We start from the raw sequence: 18,360 nt of genomic DNA, 5'->3' as shown, positions 1-18,360 counted from the left end.
TACTTGATTGCGATAATCAATCACAGGGTCTTTTTGAAGAAATGTAACTTTTTTTTGAAAAAAAAAGTACTGAAAAAAAAAAACTTGACTGTAATGGAATTTTTTTTTTAAAAAAAATACTCACTTGCGGAAAATATAACAGCAAACTGAAAAATAGATGCTCAGTTAGAAAGAAGAATCCCAAAAATGAAAAATAAAATGGCTCGCAAAACGGAGAAGTAAGTGTATAATCATCGGCAAACAATTCTAGAAAATCCAACTAATCTAGTATATATATAACGAACAAACTTAATTCTTTAGTCAATGGATCTGTATTTAGAGTCAAGGTATGTAACTGGGAAAAATGTATAAATACATATCCCCTTTTAATACTTTTTTTTTTTAATATCTTCCCTTCTAATCCTAATAGTCAACTTCAAGACACAATAGGAATCGATTGAACAAAAAAAACACACACACAATAAGAACATCTCATCGGCATAAATCAAAGCATATGATGATGGGCTATAATTCATAAAATAATAATAAAGAAGATCCAAACGGCCCGAACAGAAACGTGGGTTGGACCCACGGATCTTTAAAATATCGAAAACGTTTTATCAGAATCACCGTTCGTCGTCACCTTCCCAACTAAAAAACAGAGATTTACGTTAACGTTCTTCAGATTTGTTCCTCTCTTCTCAAATCGATTCCTTTGGATCAATTTCTCCCTTTTTCAGATTATTCTATTTCTCCTACTAATGACTTTGCAGAAATTCAACATTTTCCAGGTTTTCCTCTGATCCCAACCCAAAACAAAAGCTATGAAGTTCATACAGAGAACTCTAATTTCACAATCCTGTTGACGAGCAAATTTCAAAATTCCTGTTTCCATGCTCATTTTCCACTCAAATCTCACTATGATTCCTTTCTAATTTCTCGAATCCACCTGGGTTTTCTCAGATTTTGCGTTTTCTATCCATGGAACCACCATTGCCGAGTTTGAGTCTACTTCTTTTGTGCTTCGTCTTCTTCATCTCTGCTTCTATCTTAGTTGACTCACAATCACACGATTCATCCATTTCTCCTCCACCTCCTCCACCTCCTCCGCCGCCGCCGCCTCAACCCTTAACTCCACCGCCACCTCCGGTAAGGGTCCAGAGTAACAAGACGATTCACGAGAAGCATCACCGAAGAAAAAAATGGAGACAGAGAAGGAACCAAAATCATCAACGGCCACGGAAGCAGAAGCTGAACAAAGGAAAGACGGTGGGGTTTTTCTTCGCCGGTGTAGCGGCAGCTTTGCAAGTAGTTGTTGCTGCTTTCTTGCTTCTCAAAAGAAGACAGCTTCTTGTCAAGATCAATGATAATATACACTGAGTCAGTTAAAACCTTACAGCTACACAAATAGAGATTCGAAAGCTCATTAGGCCATCTTCTTCTTGCGATCTGGATCTTGTCACAGTAATCGACATTTTCGAAAGAGCATTTGCGGATCTTTTCAGTTGGAGTTAAGTCATCTCAATTTTGGTCATCTTTTTATCTGTAAAGTTAGTCTTTTTGACAACCTCTACGATGGAATTACACACGTATAATTGTTGTTTTTGATCTGATTAATCAAAATGTTCTGATGAAGTTTCAGTTTGCTGCTTAGAATCTTCTGGTCTCAATCTGGAACCAGTCTTTGTTTGTTAATTATGTTAATGAAAATTCATAGATTCTCGAGTTTGATGATACATTTAGAAAAATTCTGTCAGAAAAAAAACAAGAACTTTTTTTTTGTGTTTTTGATTCCCCAGTGAGATAGATCTAAGTTAGCAAGAGACTGAAGGAGGATTGTACGCATCATGTCTCCTTTTTGTATGGTGCTTTAGGGTTAATGTCATACATATCGTGTAGAATAATTGCAGTGGACGGACCTAAAACTTATGGATTTGGGACCACTGAAACCCATGTGAGAGTCTGGTCCTAAAAGTTAGCATAATCTTTGTTTTGTTTTTTCCAAGTTTCACTGCTGGAAGTTTTCACAAGGGTCAATGCTTAGATTTAGTTTTAGCAAATGATATGAACGGTGAGACCAACTCAGGATCTTTAATTGAAAAAACTCACATACAATGTAATAATGTTGACAGGTTTGGAAGAATTACAAGGAAAACAAAAACAGAGAAGACAAGAATCCATCAAAGAGAGAAAGAAAAAAAAAACAGGCGTTGTTGTTTTAGTCAAGGAGGCACAAGTCTTTTTTTTAGCCAGTTCCTCCAAGAACACCCTTAAGCTTCTTGACTGTAGCAGGGTCAAGGAAAGTAGTACCCACAACGAGGTCAGTGGGAAGATTGTTAGCAAAGAGTGCGAAATCGAGAATCTGCAAACCAGGATTAGCACTGTTGAAAGTGACAACAGCTGCAGCAGCGGATTTTCCGGCATTGATCTGGAAATGAAGCAAGCCCTGAGGGAAAACCATGACCTGTCCTGGTTTAAGCGTCTGCACGTAGACAGAGTTCGCAGAGGAGACAAACCCAGCGGTAATGGAGCCTTCAAGGACAAAGAGAACCTCAGAGGCAGCAGGATGAGTGTGCATTGGGATGACACCTTTAGGAGCTAGGTCAAGTCTAGCTGTAGAGAGGCCTAGACCGTTCAGACCAGGGAACTGAGCAACGAAACCGGCCGTGACTGCAGCGTTAATGATGTTTGTGGTGTTACCAGGAGTGCCTAAGCCGGAGAAGACAAAGTCCTTAGCTTTGACATGAATGGGACGAATGCAAGGGTAACCAGCAGGTGTTTCAGCCTTTTTCAGGTTCGCGACACAGAAGTCTTGAACAGAGGCATTGGATAGAGCAAAAAGGAGAGATAAGAGGAAGATGATGCGCAACATTTTGATTGATATGGTTTAAGTAACTGTGTATTAACTTCTTTTTTTTCTACTCTATTCCTATCTCTTCTCCTCAGTGCTTATATAGAGAAACTTGTGGATAAACTGTGTGGTGAACATTCGAAAGACTGGAGATAAGCTTTTGGAAACCATTATGGACGTCTGAAAACAAGGACCACTCTTAGATACAAACAAAATGCCTCTTTTCTTTGCCTGCCTGTTATGCATCATTGGATCACTGGTGATCTTAATGATGATGTAGACACTGATATTTATTATTGGCTACGAAGATTTAGGGTTGTTGGTAAAGTAGTAGCCGGTGGATTCGGATCGCAGTATGGAGAATTTTGAGAAGAACAGAGAGTGGACAAAAAAGAAAAGTGACCGATTGATGACAACAAGGTCAAGTTTCTTCTTGCAAAATTAACTTGCGGCTCAAGTAAGTAGAAGAGAGGAAATCACGTCAATAAGACACGGTAGTTGGAGTAATAATGAGTGAAGAGCCAAATTTTTTTGTCACAAGTTGGGTTAAGTTGACGTAGAAAATACGAGGAGGAGATTTGGATACGTATGTGTTGTAATGTAGTGTGGACCAGAGGCACATGTGACGAACCATTAAAAGACACTAATTGACAGCCAGAAGAAGCTTAAGAAAGATTCTTATAGAGACCCCTTCTATTTTTGACATATTCAACTAACAATGTGTGGAGTAAAACTAAAACGTACAACAATGATATCTTTCTATGTTAAAGCATCCTGTGATGCATTGACAATATTCATGGGCTGAAGTGCTGAACAATAGGCATTGTCCCGAAAATATAACAAATAGGTTTTGGATCATAAGTGACGTTTTCGCAGGAAAAATTGTTTAAGTTTAGGAAACTCTATTAGGATTTACTTTCTTTGCTGTTTCATCTCTTACTCGTTTTTGCTTACAAATTTCAAAATAAGATATGTATTTGTTCAATACCAAAAGTTTTTTTTTTTGGTGAACCGATTCATTAGTTATACAGTTACAAAATAGTTAAAACCATTCTAGAAAAGAAAAGTGCACACACTGACACGGCGACTGTGATAATGTCAGGTTAGGTGTCGAAAGATGATAACATGCATTTTGCCACACGTTATGTAACTTACCAAATGAAAGCAGTAAACAATTAGATTACTCAAGAAATTATGTACCGGAGTAAACCGGGCCATACCGAAACAGATTTGAAAAAGGCTCTGTTTTTCTAATTTTAAAACATAACCAATTCTCTCTGACAGAGACACACACATGCAACACCACTCGACGCCATAATTCAAGAATAATCAGCCCACTCTAATGGCGTCCATGAAACACATTGTTCATCTTCTCCGTCGCTACATTTCCATAGCAATAACTCTCTTCCACAGCCTCATTTTGTGTATATTCGATAATTTCGATTACCCAATCCTGATCAAGCTCGCCGATGCCTTGTTATCTTTATATTTCATAATTTTCTGCGATCTCCGCCCAATCACCGTCGATTTAATCGACGGAGAAACCACCGTACATTTCTGGGTCTCCGGCCACCGCAGAATCAGCCGGCCGAACCTCGTCATGCTACACGGCTACGGAGGAAATTCGAAATGGCAGTTTATCCATCAGGTCTCGGATCTATCGAGATCGTTCAATCTCTTCATCCCCGATCTCGTTTTCTTCGGGAAATCGTACTCGAGAAACACCGACCGGAGCGTCGAGTTTCAGGCGAGGAGCATCGTCGGAGGTTTGAAGAGGCTGGGTTGCGACGGAGGCTTGGCGGTTTACTCGATTAGTTACGGAGGATTCGTCGCGTACCGGATCGCTAAGATCTGGCCGGAGATGATCGGTAAATTGGTGATCGTGAGCAGTGGAGTCGGGTTCACGGCACGCAACAGCAGAAGATGACGGAGATGAAAAAACACGGCGGAGATGTATCGGAGATTCTTGTTCCGAGAAATCCGATCGATCTCCGGCTGTTAGTTAGGGTTTCCATGAATACCGGTCTCGCGTTCCTTGACTGGATTCCAGATTATATCCTCTCCCAATTCATCACTGTATAAGTTCTGTTTTTCGTTTTTTCTGTTTAGGTTTCTTTAATTTACTGATTCTGCCCCGCAACTTATCTATTGTTCAAAACGTAACCCTAGATGTTATAAAATTGCAGAATCAGCCCTAAAGTTTCAATATTTCAGGTGATGTATGAGACAAATCGGCAGCAGCTTGTTGAGCTAGCCAAGAATTTGCTGGAAAGAGAAGAAGAGCCAGAGTTCTTTGCAATATCACAGGTCATTGGTATTCATTGATCAGTTATTTTTTTTCTTATCCATTAAAACAGTAAAATATTGTAACCTTTATGTATTTGGTATTTAAAAAATATTCAGGAAACGTTAATCGTTTGGGGTGATAAGGATAATGTCTTTCCCTTGGAGCATGGGCGTCGTCTACAAAGGTAAAATAATAATGATAATTACAAAGATTCTTTAACAGATTCTGTTGCAGAAATCTCTCTGTTTTTATATTAAATGATCATGTGTCATTTTGTTTTTTGTGAACATTGAAGCACCAAGTACTCTTAATAATTTAATTACCTCGTTTATTTTAGGTGTTTATTGACTTATATTTCTGTGTAATTTTTAACTAATAGCAAATTTATATATAACTGTATGTTCCGAGAAAACTCGCAATAATAATAGTAATTTAATGTATTTTGAACAGCTCAAAAATACCAGTCAAATCATTATATTTACATTAACATGTCTCGCTTCATTATATTGTATACAAATCTGGAGACGTAGGCAAAAATGGCCAAACTTCCAAAATGATGTTATTTCCTAACACTGACCTTATCATCAATAGACATACTGTATATATGATCGAAAAACTACTATGTGCCATTTTTGAGCAGTTCAATCTTTATTTTTGTTTAAAAGTATTTCAAGAAAAGAAACAATGCAGAAGAATAAGAATTGAGAAACCAGAAAAAATAATCAGAAGACAATACTTTCTCGTAGGCCTTTAGAGACTATGATTTTTGGAGGCTTTTTGGTGGAGGCTTTTTGGTGGAGGCTTTTACAGACAATGAGAGCGCTTTGAGAAAGAATGCAGCAACAGATCAATTTAACTTCACTAACAGATCAATTTAACTTCACTATACTTTTTCGAGTCTAATTCATATACTTGTTGCTGCTTATATAAACGAGGAAGAATATGATCAGTCCAACCGTTGAAGCTGAGCTCCATAAAATTTTCTAACGTGGAGTTGGATTAGCTGCAAGTATAAACATAGTTTTCATATTTGTTTCAATTTCTGGATTTCTGGATTTGAATCAAACTCTAGGAATCACTTAGAGCATCATCAATGGAGAGACGTATGTGTGTCTCTTATAATTTTTTTTAATATTAAATTTGGATAGAAATCCTAGGTGGCAACAAAAGACGTTTCTTGTTGTCCTTAAATAAGAAATGTTTTTCAACCAAAGTTTCTTCTTTTCAATATATTTAATCATAAATATTAATAAGAGACAGAGGAAGAGACCAGCGTTAATGATGGTCTTAGTGATCGCCATGAGATCATGATTTAGAGTTACAGTTTGTAATCAGTATTCGTTTACTTTCAAGAAAGGAGAGTATTGATTCAGATTCAGAACACAACTCACATATTATAGAAGCACACAGCTTCCGTTTTGGAAACTTATTATAAGATTATGATCAAATCTTTATGAACCATAAACACTACTCAGTTAGAAACACACAGCTTCCGTTTTGGAAGAAACACTTGCATCTGCCTAAGAAAACTAAGTATTCTTGTTTTTCTTTTGGCAATTCTAAAATAATATTCTCGCGGTTTGCAATAAATTTGAAAGGAAACTCCTCATAGTGCTTGTTTAGTCATAGTGCTCTGTATTAAGCTCGGTCTCAGTTGGTATATACAGCGTAGGGGTGGTGTTCCTTTCAAATCGATTTGAATCATTTTGAAAAGTGCCTTAATCCTCTCAAACACATAAAACTCAATCTCCCAATGATGAGAGATTTGAATGCTACATGAATGAACACTCTTTTCCCTGCTAATTTTTTGCAAACTACTCAGGCCTATTGTGAAGCTAGTGTCAAAAGATAATTACTCAAAGAAAGAAAAACTTAGCAGCATAAATGATAGTTTCCACCACGTCAACGATTGTGATTATATAGCCATAAAGCCAGATACATCTTTTGCCTGTTTTCTCTCACAGTATTTGAATTCCTTAATTGATTTGTTCCAACTCTTGCCCTATCTTCCATATCTAATTTTCTTTTGGCTTTCTGATCTGGCACTTTTGTGCTACCACCCACGTTCATCAAGTAAACATCGTTATACATCGATGGAAAAATCTCAACAGAAATACATTAAACCACCAGCGCTGGCTTGTGACAAAGCTTTAACGTCTGAAATAAGTTATATTGTATTGACAAATTAAACCATGATTCCATATCGCTGGCGTTTGGTTGCAAAATCATCTAAACAAGACGTGTGTTTTCCTAATAGGGAGAGTTTTTCCTTCCTTTTGCTTCTGTGCAACTTGATGAAATGTCTTGCAAACACGACAGTATATATATCCAAGAACTCTAGCGTGGCTACATCCTACATCCCGTGAGAAAAATTTCAGATAGGGAACCTATAAAAGGAGATGTAAACAATGCTACCAATCGCGGAAAGAGCAAGGTTTGGTTTAGTTTAGCCAGCCACCGTCGTCAGCTGCTCTACTGACCCATAATAGTTGAGAGGGTTGCCCAAAGGCAGTATATAGAGCATACCCTCGTTTTTTATTTTTGGAAGTAAAACGAAAGGTAAGATGATAAGATCGATGACATCGCAAAGTAACAGCTCGGCCACTTATACGCATACCCGCAAAAACATCACAGATGTTAAAAAGGAACAAAACTTGAGAACATCTTAACCTAGCTGCGATCAGAAGAACCATATTTTTTTGTTCAATCGACATGGTTTTCGGCCAAATATTTTTAGTTCAAGCCGAAACCGGATTTCATACGATGACTAGCTCGTTCTGAGATTTACAAAGCGGCAAGCAAAAAAAAAAATTATTTTACCATTTGAAGTTTAGTAGATAATTTTCTTAATATTGCCATTAGACCAAGAATATGTTTTGAAATTTTGGAAACCAAAATTATTTGATATAAATGACTAAATGAGGGCCACAGTCCATAAAGCATGGACTTATCCAACTTTAGCTCAGGGCCTGAACCTGACTAGAGTTCGTGTAAGAATTGACCATTTTCTCAAACATTTTCTCGAACTTTTAGGGTAGGGATGATACTCATAATAGTAGTATTGCAATGAACTTGTTGGTTCAGGATAAATTTTTTGTTCTTTCCGTAAATTGTACAAATCGTGTAATAATTACCTTCATTACTCATACTATCCGTTTAAATAATCAATTATTTTACAAAATTATATCTAAAATTTCGGCTAATCAAAATTATTCAGAATTACATTCATTTCTTAAATATCTAAATATGATGATATTTATCCAATCTAACAAAAGACTAGATATGGATTTTAATTACATGAACTTATCATACCAATTAATGATCCCACTCCTTTGTTTTAAAAGTAAAATTTTAAACATTACCAGACTACCCAATAGTCCAGTACAATGACCCAGTTATTTACCTGAAATAAACAGGTTTTTAAAAAAGGCACAAACAATAAAACAAATTTTACGGGTCGGGTCACAATTATCCGCTCCAGATGTCTGGCACTGGCCAGTGGCACACCTTTAACCTCCATAACTCTACAAAATTGAGATGCAGAGTAAGTACAGACATGCCCAAAAAGATCTTATTTTTCAAAAGGGTTAAAAAAACAGATAAGACCATTTATATATATATTCCTCTCCAAAATCTCTCTGTCTCAGACTGTTTGTCTACAGACGACAAGTAGATTCCTTTTTCTTTGCTTTCCCAGCATCCAATAATTGTCATATAATTTCTCGAGAATTAAGATTCTTGTTTAGTTCCCGAGAAAATAAATCTCGATTTCCTCTCTGCTATTATCTGTTCCCGGAGCTTGTTCTTTTCTGATTTGAAGGTAAAGGAAACCGGATTTGGAGGAAGAAAAAATCTTCCTTTTTTTTCTTCTTCTTCTTTCCTTGTTTGTGTATATAATCAAGCTTTTGAAAATCCTTGCTTTGCTTTAAGGAGTCATCTTTTGATGTTTCTGGGTCTTGAGTTTATAGACTTTACATGTTGCTATGAATCTTATGGAATCGGTTTTTTACTTTTGATGAGATTATCTCACTATTGGTGAAATATCTCTATTCTCTAGTCTAGGCTACTTATAGAACACCTATTACTTCTCTTTTTCTTTCCTGTCTTTATATATATATAAAGACAGGAAATTGAGGGTTCTGAGATTGATTTATACTTAAGAAAAATTAAAATTTTATTTCAGTTGGGATAATTTGTGAGATCAAGAGCTTATAGACAAGGTCAACGGAAAGAAGAATAACACACTATTAAATGTGAGTTTTCTTGCACTTACTTGTTAAAGCTATGCCTTGCCTGTAGATTTAATCCCGCTTTTGGTTGATCTCAGGAACAAGATCAATCAAGATTTGAGCTTGGTGGAATCAAGAATGGAAGGAGATGTGTTTTCTGGATTTGGAGAGAGATACCAGATGGACGGTAAATTATTGCAGAATTTCCAGAAGAGCTTTGTTCAAGTTCAGGACATTCTTGATCAGAACCGGCTTTTGATCAACGAGATCAATCAGAACCACGAGTCCAAACAAGCGGATCACTTGGGTCGAAATGTTGGTTTGATAAGAGAGCTCAACAACAATATCAGAACAGTGGCAAGTCTTTATGGAGATCTCTCTCATTCTTTCGCTAGATCGATAGATGCTTCATCAGAAGGGGAATCTACTGGGACCTTGAAATCTGATGGCAAGGCCAACAACCAAAAGAGATTTAGATCCGGGTAAAGATCGATCTTTGTTTCTGTAGATTCAGTGCTAATTTGAGTGTGGATTCAAGGAATGACAAGTTGTTGTTGTTGTTGAACAGAAAGACAATGATATTTGTGTAATGCTTGAGTGTGTCTTCACAAGAGTGTTGCTTCTGTAATTTCGGTTGAAATGATATCTACAATCTGTTCATGTCTTTGATTCTGAGATGATAAAAGAAGTTCCTCTTTTGTTGCTTTTGTGATCTCTGAAATCTAACTGATGCATTTAATTAGACTTTTGGATTAAAATTCTTTAGTCATCTTCATGCACTTCAAAAGGGTCCTCTCCTCAGAGATATGTGTAGAGCCTGTGAGTTCTTTGCTTCTAGAATTGTAAATCTTGTTTTTAGCTTAAGTGAAGTATGAAACTCAATTAAAATAAGAAAAAGGAGAATGAATTGATGAGTACTTAAATCTGATCTAACAAATTAAAAAGGGCTATAAAAGAGAATAATGGATGTTGATCCCTGTTGCCTTTGTGCTTGCATGATCCTTAAAGTCAAAAAGACAACAGAGACTTGTAGTTTTAACTTTAGTTAGGTACATTATTCCTCCTCCTCCTTTTTCTCCATTTTTACACAAGTTTCCAAGTTGTTTTGCAAAGACAAAGCTTCTTTTTCCTTACTTTTGGACAAGAGAATCCTGCCAACTTTTTCATGTATTGCACCTTTTTTGTTATATCAATTTCTAGCCTCACACCATCTATTTTCTGTTTACAAGATCCATTTTCCAATCAACTTACTTGTGGATATCTTTAAAAAATTACCAAAGTGAAGGGATGTATATAGTAGGGTCCCATGGTACCATACTCTTACAGAAAAGAGAAACAAATAATTTGATTAGTACGAAAAGAGAAAAAAAAAATACATTGAGACTCATATCAAATATGTTGGAATTTCTTTCTCTTCATCAACAGAAACATGTTCTAGATGTAGACGATGATGATCTATGTGATTGTTCTGTTCATCTCAAATCTAAAGCTTTACTTCTTTTCACTCTGTCTCTGCATCAGCTTCATCAACTGTCCTTCCCAGTCAGAGACAGCCTCCTCTCCATTTGAAACCTGACCCAATCAGAAGCTTCATCAGTAACAAATGGTTTTTTTTTTTATAGGAAGGAGCATCAACAAAACTGTTTATTGGTTTTTCCATATTTACCCTAGAAAAGAAAAGAATGTTATCTAACCTCAAATATCAACCCTGTTGGTGGAACCACGCTTAGAGCTTCGACACATATACGAGCAGCGTCTTCCTTGCTTATACTTCCTTTGGCTGCAGCACCCTGTTATATTCATTAAAATGTTGTTGAAACCAAAACGGTGAAGTTCAACATATGTTTTTGTTAATCATTTTTAAGATGACTTTACCACGCTAAAGTTGAAGCCTTGATTCCCTCCAGGACTGTCCTTTAGCTTGCCTGTTCTGATGATTGTATAAGGTACATTCGAAGATATAACAGCGTTTTCATCTCCCTCGGCCAGTTTTTTCGCTTTGTTATTCATCATAGCTTTAATCCCGCCGCTGCTTTCATAAACAGACAACTGCAACTTCATTAAACCATGATCTCACAGACACAAAACATGCCACAAAAAAGACAATTCCAACTTCCAAGCCTCACAAGATTACTAGTCCTCTTTAACTCATTGAGATGTATCCTTACCTGAGACAAGAGAACTGCGTGTTTCACACCTCTTAAACTCTTGACATTCGATAAGAAGCCTTCCTGCCAAGGGATGTTTTAGATCAGCGTAGAAGTCGATCAACGAATGATGAAGGATATAGTTCAAAACATACGGTTGGGGATATGATTGCACCAACGCCTTTAAAAGCTTTCCTTAAGAAACGGTCATCGCTCGCATCTCCAGACGTCAGCTTCACAATTTTCATTTAAGTTTTCTCACAAAATGATTTGTCAAAAAATTGAAGAGAAACAAACGGACAGAACCAAGAGTGTACTACATTCAGTGACCAAACCTCAACATAAGCTCCAAAAGCTTCTAAAGCCTTTCTTTTGTCCTTCACAAGTGCTTTAACCCGAGTCCCTTTCACAATCAGTTGCAGTATAATCATCTACATCAGCTAAAAATTAACACTTCTCAGTTTCATTTTTTATTATAACTTTCATTCTTGTTGCATCAAATCAAATGTATGATGTTACTGTCAATGCCTGAAACACACACCTGACCCAAATCACTGTCTCCATCGGTTACAAAAACAGTGTCTTTATCTCCATCACGATCATCTTCTTCTTCCTCTGTTTCATAGGTTCCAAATGAGACAGACAAATGCAGATACAAGTTTATATTTAAAGTCATGAAGATTCCCATTTAACTATTTTTGGTATATTTATTTTTATCATACGATTTTGTACCTTCAAATTCATCGTCATCTCCACTTGAAGTTCCATCCTTTGGCTCAAGTTTAGGTGCTCCATACCATTTCCTTAGCTTCGGACCGCCTTAAAACAAGAAAACACATACCAAACGAACAAAAGGTTTCAGCTTTTTATCATACTCAAATTCAAATTTCCATGAAACTGTAAACTGAAAGTGAAGAGAAATTTGAAAATACCTTCGATGTAATCGAGGATCTGATCAACGAAGCTGATTTTCTTCTTAGCCAAACAACGAACAATAGAGCGTTTCCCAGATGTAATCAGAATCCGAGATTTAGATTCTGAGACATGATTCGAAGAAGAGAATAGTAAAGAGGGTCCTTGACTGAGGAGAGATGAAGGAAGAGAAGTACCCGCCATGTCTGCAACTTCAAAGATAGATAAGAGCTCTCTTCCTCCTCACCTTACTACTGTAATCTCCAAGAGTTAACCCTCTAGACGAGAAAGAGGTTCTAGGATAATTATTAAAATATTTCCCCTATTTATTTATCCAGGATTGATAATTATCCGCCGTTGGATCGGATAAGATTAAAATCATTCTTTCTCTCTGTCTGCCAGGTGTCCAAAGTCCATACCTTTCATTTTGCAAAGCTTATCTCAACGTTATTTCGGTGATATGTGGTTTTTGATAAAGTATGAGACTTTCTTTATCGATTTCGCAGTTGATAATTGTTTGGTACTAGTTTTCTTCTCTATTCTCTTAATATTATCCATGAGTCTCTTTGGTTGATAAATTTTCTTTTCGTTTGATTCTAAATAGCTTGATCGAGTAATGATATTTTTGTTGTACCCTGTTCATTATTACTTGAAAGCCGTTATCGTTCTTGCTTTTGAGATTTTTGTTTTGATGAGAGAATCCTAATGCTTTAAACTGAAATAGAAAACCAACATATCACAAAGATAATCCATCAACCTTTTTTCATCAGACCAATTTCTCTCTCTCTCTTTATATTGTTGTTTACTTCTACTTCAAGGAAACCAGTAATTACATCTGATTTAAACTCCCTATGGTTTATTCTGTTTGCAAAAAAAAAGTTTGTTATGATGGTCTTTTCATGTTGCTTTGTATTCTTATAAGCATTGATCCCATATCTGCTCAATCCTTACACCAGATTTTAATGGTATGAAGAGGATCCAGAGACAATGCTTACATTAAAGTGGAGTTTAATAGTCTCTCTGAACTCTCTATGTCCAAGTTCTAGGGAGTTCGGAAGCTCCTTACATCATCGTTCACATATGTTTTACTTTTCCTTAAGAATCGTAGTTCTAATGGTTGATTTTTCTGTCTTGTCGCTTTTTCAAGACGAGCATTTTCATACGTTTAAGACGTTCTAATGGTTTAATGCTTAATTAGTGCATAGTTTGGATTGAATCAGGATTGTTTCTTAGCACGTTCAGTTGAGGCAATCGTACAATTAAGACCGGAACAAATTTTAAATTTCCTTTCTATCAAATTAAATATGATTCTTTTTTTTTTTGTCCAACATTAAAGATGATTCTAATATACAAAAAGTAAACATGATCCACATATAATTCGAGACGACCCTGAATTGAATCACATTGATGATAACTTGGTTGTCCTGGCATTTTGATTTACTCATCCAAACACATATAATGTTAAGTCCATAACGAGGTCGTCTCAGGGATCATTATTTAGCAACAAATATGTTTGTTCTCTTGGTTTACTTTGTACAGACTTTTTTTTGTTTTTGAAAAACAAAATATTCAGTGTATAAATGTCCAATATAAGCAAAAATAGCAGTTACTTAATCTTAGACTAAACCAAAAAATACTCACCGATGTTCCAATTAATTTGCATTGTAATCAGACGGCCTGCAATCCTAATGTAAATATATCAGACGACACGGTGTTCTTGTACACGTGACCCAAAACGGAACGTAGTTCATTCTGTTTTGGCATTATTCAACTATTTACTGACATGGCAATGTTTTAATGTCGGACCAAGCTTCTTCATTAACACACATAAGCTATATACGGATTCCAAACTGCTCAAAGATTTTGAGTTAATAAAAACGCTTTGGAGTCCGGACTTGTTATTCACTGGAAAAAGCCGAAAGCGAGCCAACTAAAAGCAGCACCAAAATTTCCCCAAATTTCTTTTTTGCCTTTCCGCTTCTCCTCTGAACAATTATTTTCCGATCAATCCAATGTTAGACACGAATTCGTCTCACCGGAAATTTTAATCGCTTTTTTGTTTGTTTGTCGCTGTAATTTATCACTCTCCGGCGACGAATTCGGTTTCCGGTGGTAAGCATTAAAATTTTCAACCTTTTGATTCTGTTCTTTCTTGATAAGCTTTTACTGTGTCTCTGTGTTGCATTCAAATTTGCGAAATCTTTGGAATTTCAAGACGTGGAGTTAAATTTTCAGTCTTGTAGTCTTTTCTTTCCTCTTCGAAGGCCTTATTTTTTTTTTTTCTTGTTAAAGATAGATACTTTATCTCTGAAGTTTGAGGAAGAGACTCTTCTGGTGCTGCTTTGTTTGAATGAGAATCCGTTTTGGTTTGAAATTGGACAAAGATGTTGTCAATTTGTAAATATAGGGGGATGCAAATAGTGATCTGTTTGGAAAAGATTTTTGTTTGTTCCTTTGATCAAGTTATATTTATGAATTCAGCATTCTTATGGTGGATTGTTTCTTTGATTTCACTTGAAGAATTTACTAATATATTTGCTTTTTCCTGTTTTGGGATTTCAGGCTGTGTCTTTGAGTTTGATTTGCAATGGGAACTGTGGTTGGAACTGTTGAGGACTGCAGGGAGATGTTTGAGGGCAGTGCTCAGACAAGAATCACACCATTTTCTTCAACTAATCAGATTGGAAATCCTGTTGCCTACAAGCTTGTCCGGGTACGGTTACATATTGTGTCCTTTTTCAATGTCACTCTTATAGTTTGAGGGCAGTGCTCAGACAAGTTTCGTTCGTAGCTTCTGTAAATGTCTTCCTAGTTAGAACCGGAAAAGGAAAAAAAGAAAAAAATTCTAATAGCGTCTTTCTTCTCTTGGAATTGAGATATCTATCTGCTATGACTATAGGTTATAGCGTTTCAAAATCTTATTTTTAAGTGGTTTATGGAAATGGTTAGGTTGCAGGAGATGGGAGACTAGTGCCTGCAACCGATGAAGAAATTCTAGAGGTTAACGAGACGGATATGCATATTGCATCAGAGTCTTGTCAGGCTGTTGGCTACCTTCCTGCTGATGAGTTACCTTCTCGGTTGTCCCAGATAGAAAGCTCTGAAGGTTCGTTTTGGAGCTAGCGAAAGCATTGTCTCTAAACATTTCATATAGATGCAAAATCTGATGGAGAGCCAATTTTTTGTGGTTTCCGTAAACAACAGTCATACAGACTTTTTTCTATTAGTGATATAGGGCCAAATATGGTTATGTCTCTGTGGATTTTCCTCGTTGATTCAGTTATGGTTTACTTACTTCTTGACGATTTTTTTTATTCAATTCAGCTATCAGTTCAGGATTATTGGAGTCTGACAATGTGGAACCATATACAGACCAGGTGAATACTCGACTTGAGGCTACTCCCATTACACTAAGAACAGAATTTTACTTTTTCTAGCATTGTAATTTTTCGACAACCACTATTTCTTTTCTCTGATTCTCAATGTTTTAATGTTCGGAATTTCATAAGAACTCTACCAGAGACTAGATGGCCTTACTCCTTAATTTTTAATCCAACTTTGAGTTTTTTCGCAGTATAACGAGGAGATGTTGCAAAAGGTCGAACAGGAAGAGAGGCTTGACATGACACATGGATCTCAGATGCCTTCTACTCCTCCGGATGCCAACATTAAGTGTTCTAACGAAAAAGACTTGTTTGATGAGGATCAAGTCCACTGTGAAGCTTTGCTCCAGGAACCCGTTTCTTTCTCGTCAAATGTTCAGAATGGATGCGATATGAACCAATCTAACACGGTTGAAACATGCTCCAACGCAGAAGCTAGTCCAAAAGAAACTGCATTGCCTGCTGCTGCTCAAAAACCTGATTTTTCTTTAGTTAGAGGCGAGATCTGCTTGGATAATTTACCTATTAAAGCACTGCAAGAAACATTCAGGGCGACTTTTGGCCGTGAGACGACTGTCAAGGACAAGACGTGGCTCAAAAGGAGGATTACAATGGGACTTGTTAATTCCTGTAATGTACCAACAACTAACCTGACAATTGAAGATAACAAGCTAGTTAGAAATCAAGAGAAGTCCAATGATGTGACTGATGCTGTTAGCGAGGATATGGGTGATGATGTAAGAGCTACTAACCTGAAAGATGCACCATCTAGTACTGATCATATGAATGGAAATCCAAAAGCTTCTGGCCATAGTCTCAGTGTCAACCATTATTGCGCATCTGAAGATTTTTCTTGTGAAGAGAGGGCTGCAAAAAGAGTTAGGAAACCTACACGAAGATACATTGAAGAACTTTCAGAAAGTGAAAAACAGCAAAATGACAAGTCAATGATTCCGTCAAAAGATCAAAGGGTATCTGAAAAACCTGAGGTCAGGTCTATTAGCGTCTCCTCAGGGAAGAGAGTTACCGTCACCAGGATGGTATCACTTGCTGGATCTGAAATTGAGGTTCCTTATGTTTCTCATGTCCGGAGAAGCCGTCCAAGAGAGAATATTATGGCTCTTATGGTATTTCTCTTGTTTAGTCATTCTTGTCAATTTGGTACTTAATCTCGTACCTTCCCTTTGAACTGACAATGCTCTGCAATCATCTGGCTTATTCTACATGCCGAATTCTATCTCAAGAAGCACATATGTAAAAAGTAGACTTGATGATCATATTTTGTGTTCATGATCATATTTTGTGTTGCTTTTTGAGTGCGGATGTAATTAAGGATAATGCAACGTTGTGTAGGAATCTCATTCGAGTTGCTTGGAGGCGAAAGCTAGTTCAGGAGAGAGTAACCGGAATTTGAGCCCATCTCAGTTAACCAGTGAGGTTGTGAACCGAGGTTCAATGGTACAGTCTGCTTCTGTCCCGGTCCAAAAAGAAGTAAGAAATACTTATGTTCTTGGTTCTACCCTTCAAAAAGTCTTAGAAATTTCCTTAGTCTCGTCATCCTAATTTCCTACTTTGCAGATAGTAGAGATGGTCTAGAGTTAGATTTTTCATTTACCATTTACCTTATATTTTAGTAAGAATTTAGTGTCCCAGATATGATACATTTTCTCATTGCATTCTTGGTTTTGCAAATGCAGTTTGCTACAAGCCACAACAACAACGAGGAGCATATTCTCTCCGAGGTTGATCAAGACATGGAGCCAGAGCACATGGACTCATCTGGAAATAGCTCGGATGACAACAATAACATTGGCGCGCCAATCATGCAAAGTAGTGGACTTAGAAGGAAGCATCATCGAGCTTGGACTCTGTCCGAGGTTACAAAGTTAGTCGAGGGTGTATCAAAGTATGGAGCCGGGAAGTGGTCTGAAATCAAAAAGCTTTCCTTTTCATCTTATTCATATCGTACCTCTGTAGATCTCAAGGTAATCCAAGTTTTAACCGTCTTTGACATTAACCCTAAAGATCCATGCTTTGTTTATGATCATCGTGTTGTTTTATAGGACAAATGGCGAAATCTTCTGAAAGCAAGCTTTGCTCAGAGTCCCTCAAACAACATGGTACCTCTCTCTGTTTCTCCCTCTCTGTTACTCTCTCTCTCTAGTCTATCTCTTTAGTTGTGAATATGGTGCTGTGTTTCCAGGGAAGTCTCAAGAAGCATGGATCGATGCACATTCCTATGCCGATTCTGTTACGGATAAGGGAGCTCGCGGAGAAGCAATCACTGGTCTCACCAATAAGCAAGGTTATTCTGAGATAGCAACAGAAAGGAAAAGGAAACAACTTCGTTGTAGTTGAGTTTTGTAAAATAGCAACCAAGTAAGGGAGACAAGAACTGTGAGATTAGATACAGTTTCTGTAGGACTTGTAACTTTATGAGGAAGCTTTGTGGGTTATATACGAGACACTATAAAGAAGTCTCTCTTTTTCTGGAATTGCTATGTGAATTGTTCTCTGTAGTATATCCATGGGAAGTCATGATCTCATGCCAAAACCTGCGTTTGATTCGGAA

At 36.9% G+C, this 18,360-nt stretch overlaps 7 protein-coding genes across 9 annotated transcripts; 5 read left to right on the top strand and 2 right to left on the bottom strand.

Annotated features, from left to right (window-relative positions):
• The first annotated feature begins 683 nt into the window (after window positions 1–683).
• LOC18008765 (uncharacterized protein RP084) lies at window positions 684–1,701 on the top strand. The gene has a single exon (XM_006390582.2). It carries the CDS (start codon window positions 961–963, stop codon window positions 1,357–1,359), a length of 399 nt encoding a protein of 132 aa, XP_006390644.1. The 5' UTR covers window positions 684–960; the 3' UTR covers window positions 1,360–1,701.
• Window positions 1,702–2,044: 343 nt separating this feature from the next.
• Window positions 2,045–2,923, bottom strand: LOC18009260 (germin-like protein subfamily 3 member 1). Its single transcript, XM_006390581.2, has one exon. It carries the CDS (start codon window positions 2,849–2,851, stop codon window positions 2,225–2,227), a length of 627 nt encoding a protein of 208 aa, XP_006390643.1. The 5' UTR covers window positions 2,852–2,923; the 3' UTR covers window positions 2,045–2,224.
• Window positions 2,924–4,015: 1,092 nt separating this feature from the next.
• Window positions 4,016–5,453, top strand: LOC18009457. The gene is given in 4 exon segments (XM_024153280.1): window positions 4,016–4,736; window positions 4,739–4,906; window positions 5,045–5,137; window positions 5,234–5,453. Coding segments are annotated over 4 exon segments (897 nt in total). The 5' UTR covers window positions 4,016–4,172; the 3' UTR covers window positions 5,306–5,453.
• A 3,221-nt stretch (window positions 5,454–8,674) lies between these two features.
• On the top strand, window positions 8,675–10,042 carry LOC18009456 (protein ELF4-LIKE 2). 2 transcript variants are annotated; one of them, XM_006390579.2, is made up of 3 exons: window positions 8,675–8,937; window positions 9,301–9,370; window positions 9,445–10,042. In XM_006390579.2, coding segments are annotated over exons 2-3 (390 nt in total). In that variant the 5' UTR covers window positions 8,675–8,937; window positions 9,301–9,368; the 3' UTR covers window positions 9,833–10,042. The 2 variants fall into 2 exon arrangements, with proteins under 2 accessions (XP_006390641.1, XP_006390640.1); XM_006390578.2 differs by lacking the exon at window positions 9,301–9,370.
• A 538-nt stretch (window positions 10,043–10,580) lies between these two features.
• LOC18009455 lies at window positions 10,581–12,703 on the bottom strand. 2 transcript variants are annotated; one of them, XR_002899561.1, is made up of 9 exons: window positions 12,426–12,703; window positions 12,226–12,312; window positions 12,035–12,108; window positions 11,829–11,924; window positions 11,649–11,726; window positions 11,515–11,577; window positions 11,222–11,375; window positions 11,041–11,136; window positions 10,581–10,918 (listed from the first exon to the last, which is right to left on the bottom strand). XR_002899561.1 is itself a non-coding variant. In XM_006390577.2 (9 exons), the coding sequence occupies exons 1-9, from the start codon at window positions 12,607–12,609 to the stop codon at window positions 10,838–10,840; spliced, it is 933 nt and encodes a 310-aa protein (XP_006390639.1). In that variant the 5' UTR covers window positions 12,610–12,703; the 3' UTR covers window positions 10,581–10,837. The 2 variants fall into 2 exon arrangements, 1 of the variants encoding a protein (XP_006390639.1); XM_006390577.2 differs by having other exon boundaries at window positions 11,222–11,395.
• Window positions 12,704–13,339: 636 nt separating this feature from the next.
• On the top strand, window positions 13,340–13,620 carry LOC112082773 (the record flags this gene model as incomplete). The annotated part of the gene is given in 3 exon segments (XM_024150188.1): window positions 13,340–13,375; window positions 13,377–13,509; window positions 13,604–13,620. Coding segments are annotated over 3 exon segments (186 nt in total), but the record flags the coding sequence as incomplete, so codon positions are not given.
• A 655-nt stretch (window positions 13,621–14,275) lies between these two features.
• On the top strand, window positions 14,276–18,276 carry LOC18009454. The gene is made up of 9 exons (XM_006390575.2): window positions 14,276–14,517; window positions 14,968–15,118; window positions 15,355–15,511; window positions 15,730–15,782; window positions 15,980–16,915; window positions 17,142–17,279; window positions 17,486–17,773; window positions 17,852–17,908; window positions 17,992–18,276. The coding sequence occupies exons 2-9, from the start codon at window positions 14,993–14,995 to the stop codon at window positions 18,106–18,108; spliced, it is 1,872 nt and encodes a 623-aa protein (XP_006390637.1). The 5' UTR covers window positions 14,276–14,517; window positions 14,968–14,992; the 3' UTR covers window positions 18,109–18,276.
• Window positions 18,277–18,360: the final 84 nt, after the last annotated feature.

Source organism: Eutrema salsugineum, unplaced genomic scaffold, assembly GCF_000478725.1.
Source record: "Eutrema salsugineum unplaced genomic scaffold, Eutsalg1_0 scaffold_9, whole genome shotgun sequence".
NCBI lineage: Eukaryota > Viridiplantae > Streptophyta > Magnoliopsida > Brassicales > Brassicaceae > Eutrema > Eutrema salsugineum.
Note: the sequence above shows the minus strand (reverse complement) of the source record. Positions and strands in the feature narration are given on the sequence as shown.

Coding starts and splice junctions, on each gene's coding strand:
- LOC18009454 (XM_006390575.2), top strand. CDS start 14,993: ATGGGAACTGTGGTTGGAACTGTTGAGGACTGCAGGGAGATGTTTGAG. Junction 15,512..15,729: donor CCAGATAGAAAGCTCTGAAG/GTTCGTTTTGGA, acceptor TATTCAATTCAG/CTATCAGTTCAGGATTATTG. Junction 17,280..17,485: donor CTGTCCCGGTCCAAAAAGAA/GTAAGAAATACT, acceptor TTGCAAATGCAG/TTTGCTACAAGCCACAACAA.
- LOC18009455 (XM_006390577.2), bottom strand. CDS start 12,609: ATGGCGGGTACTTCTCTTCCTTCATCTCTCCTCAGTCAAGGACCCTCT. Junction 11,396..11,514: donor ACGCAGTTCTCTTGTCTCAG/GTAAGGATACAT, acceptor ATGAAGTTGCAG/TTGTCTGTTTATGAAAGCAG. Junction 11,137..11,221: donor AAGGCTTCAACTTTAGCGTG/GTAAAGTCATCT, acceptor TGAATATAACAG/GGTGCTGCAGCCAAAGGAAG.
- LOC18008765 (XM_006390582.2), top strand. CDS start 961: ATGGAACCACCATTGCCGAGTTTGAGTCTACTTCTTTTGTGCTTCGTC.
- LOC18009260 (XM_006390581.2), bottom strand. CDS start 2,851: ATGTTGCGCATCATCTTCCTCTTATCTCTCCTTTTTGCTCTATCCAAT.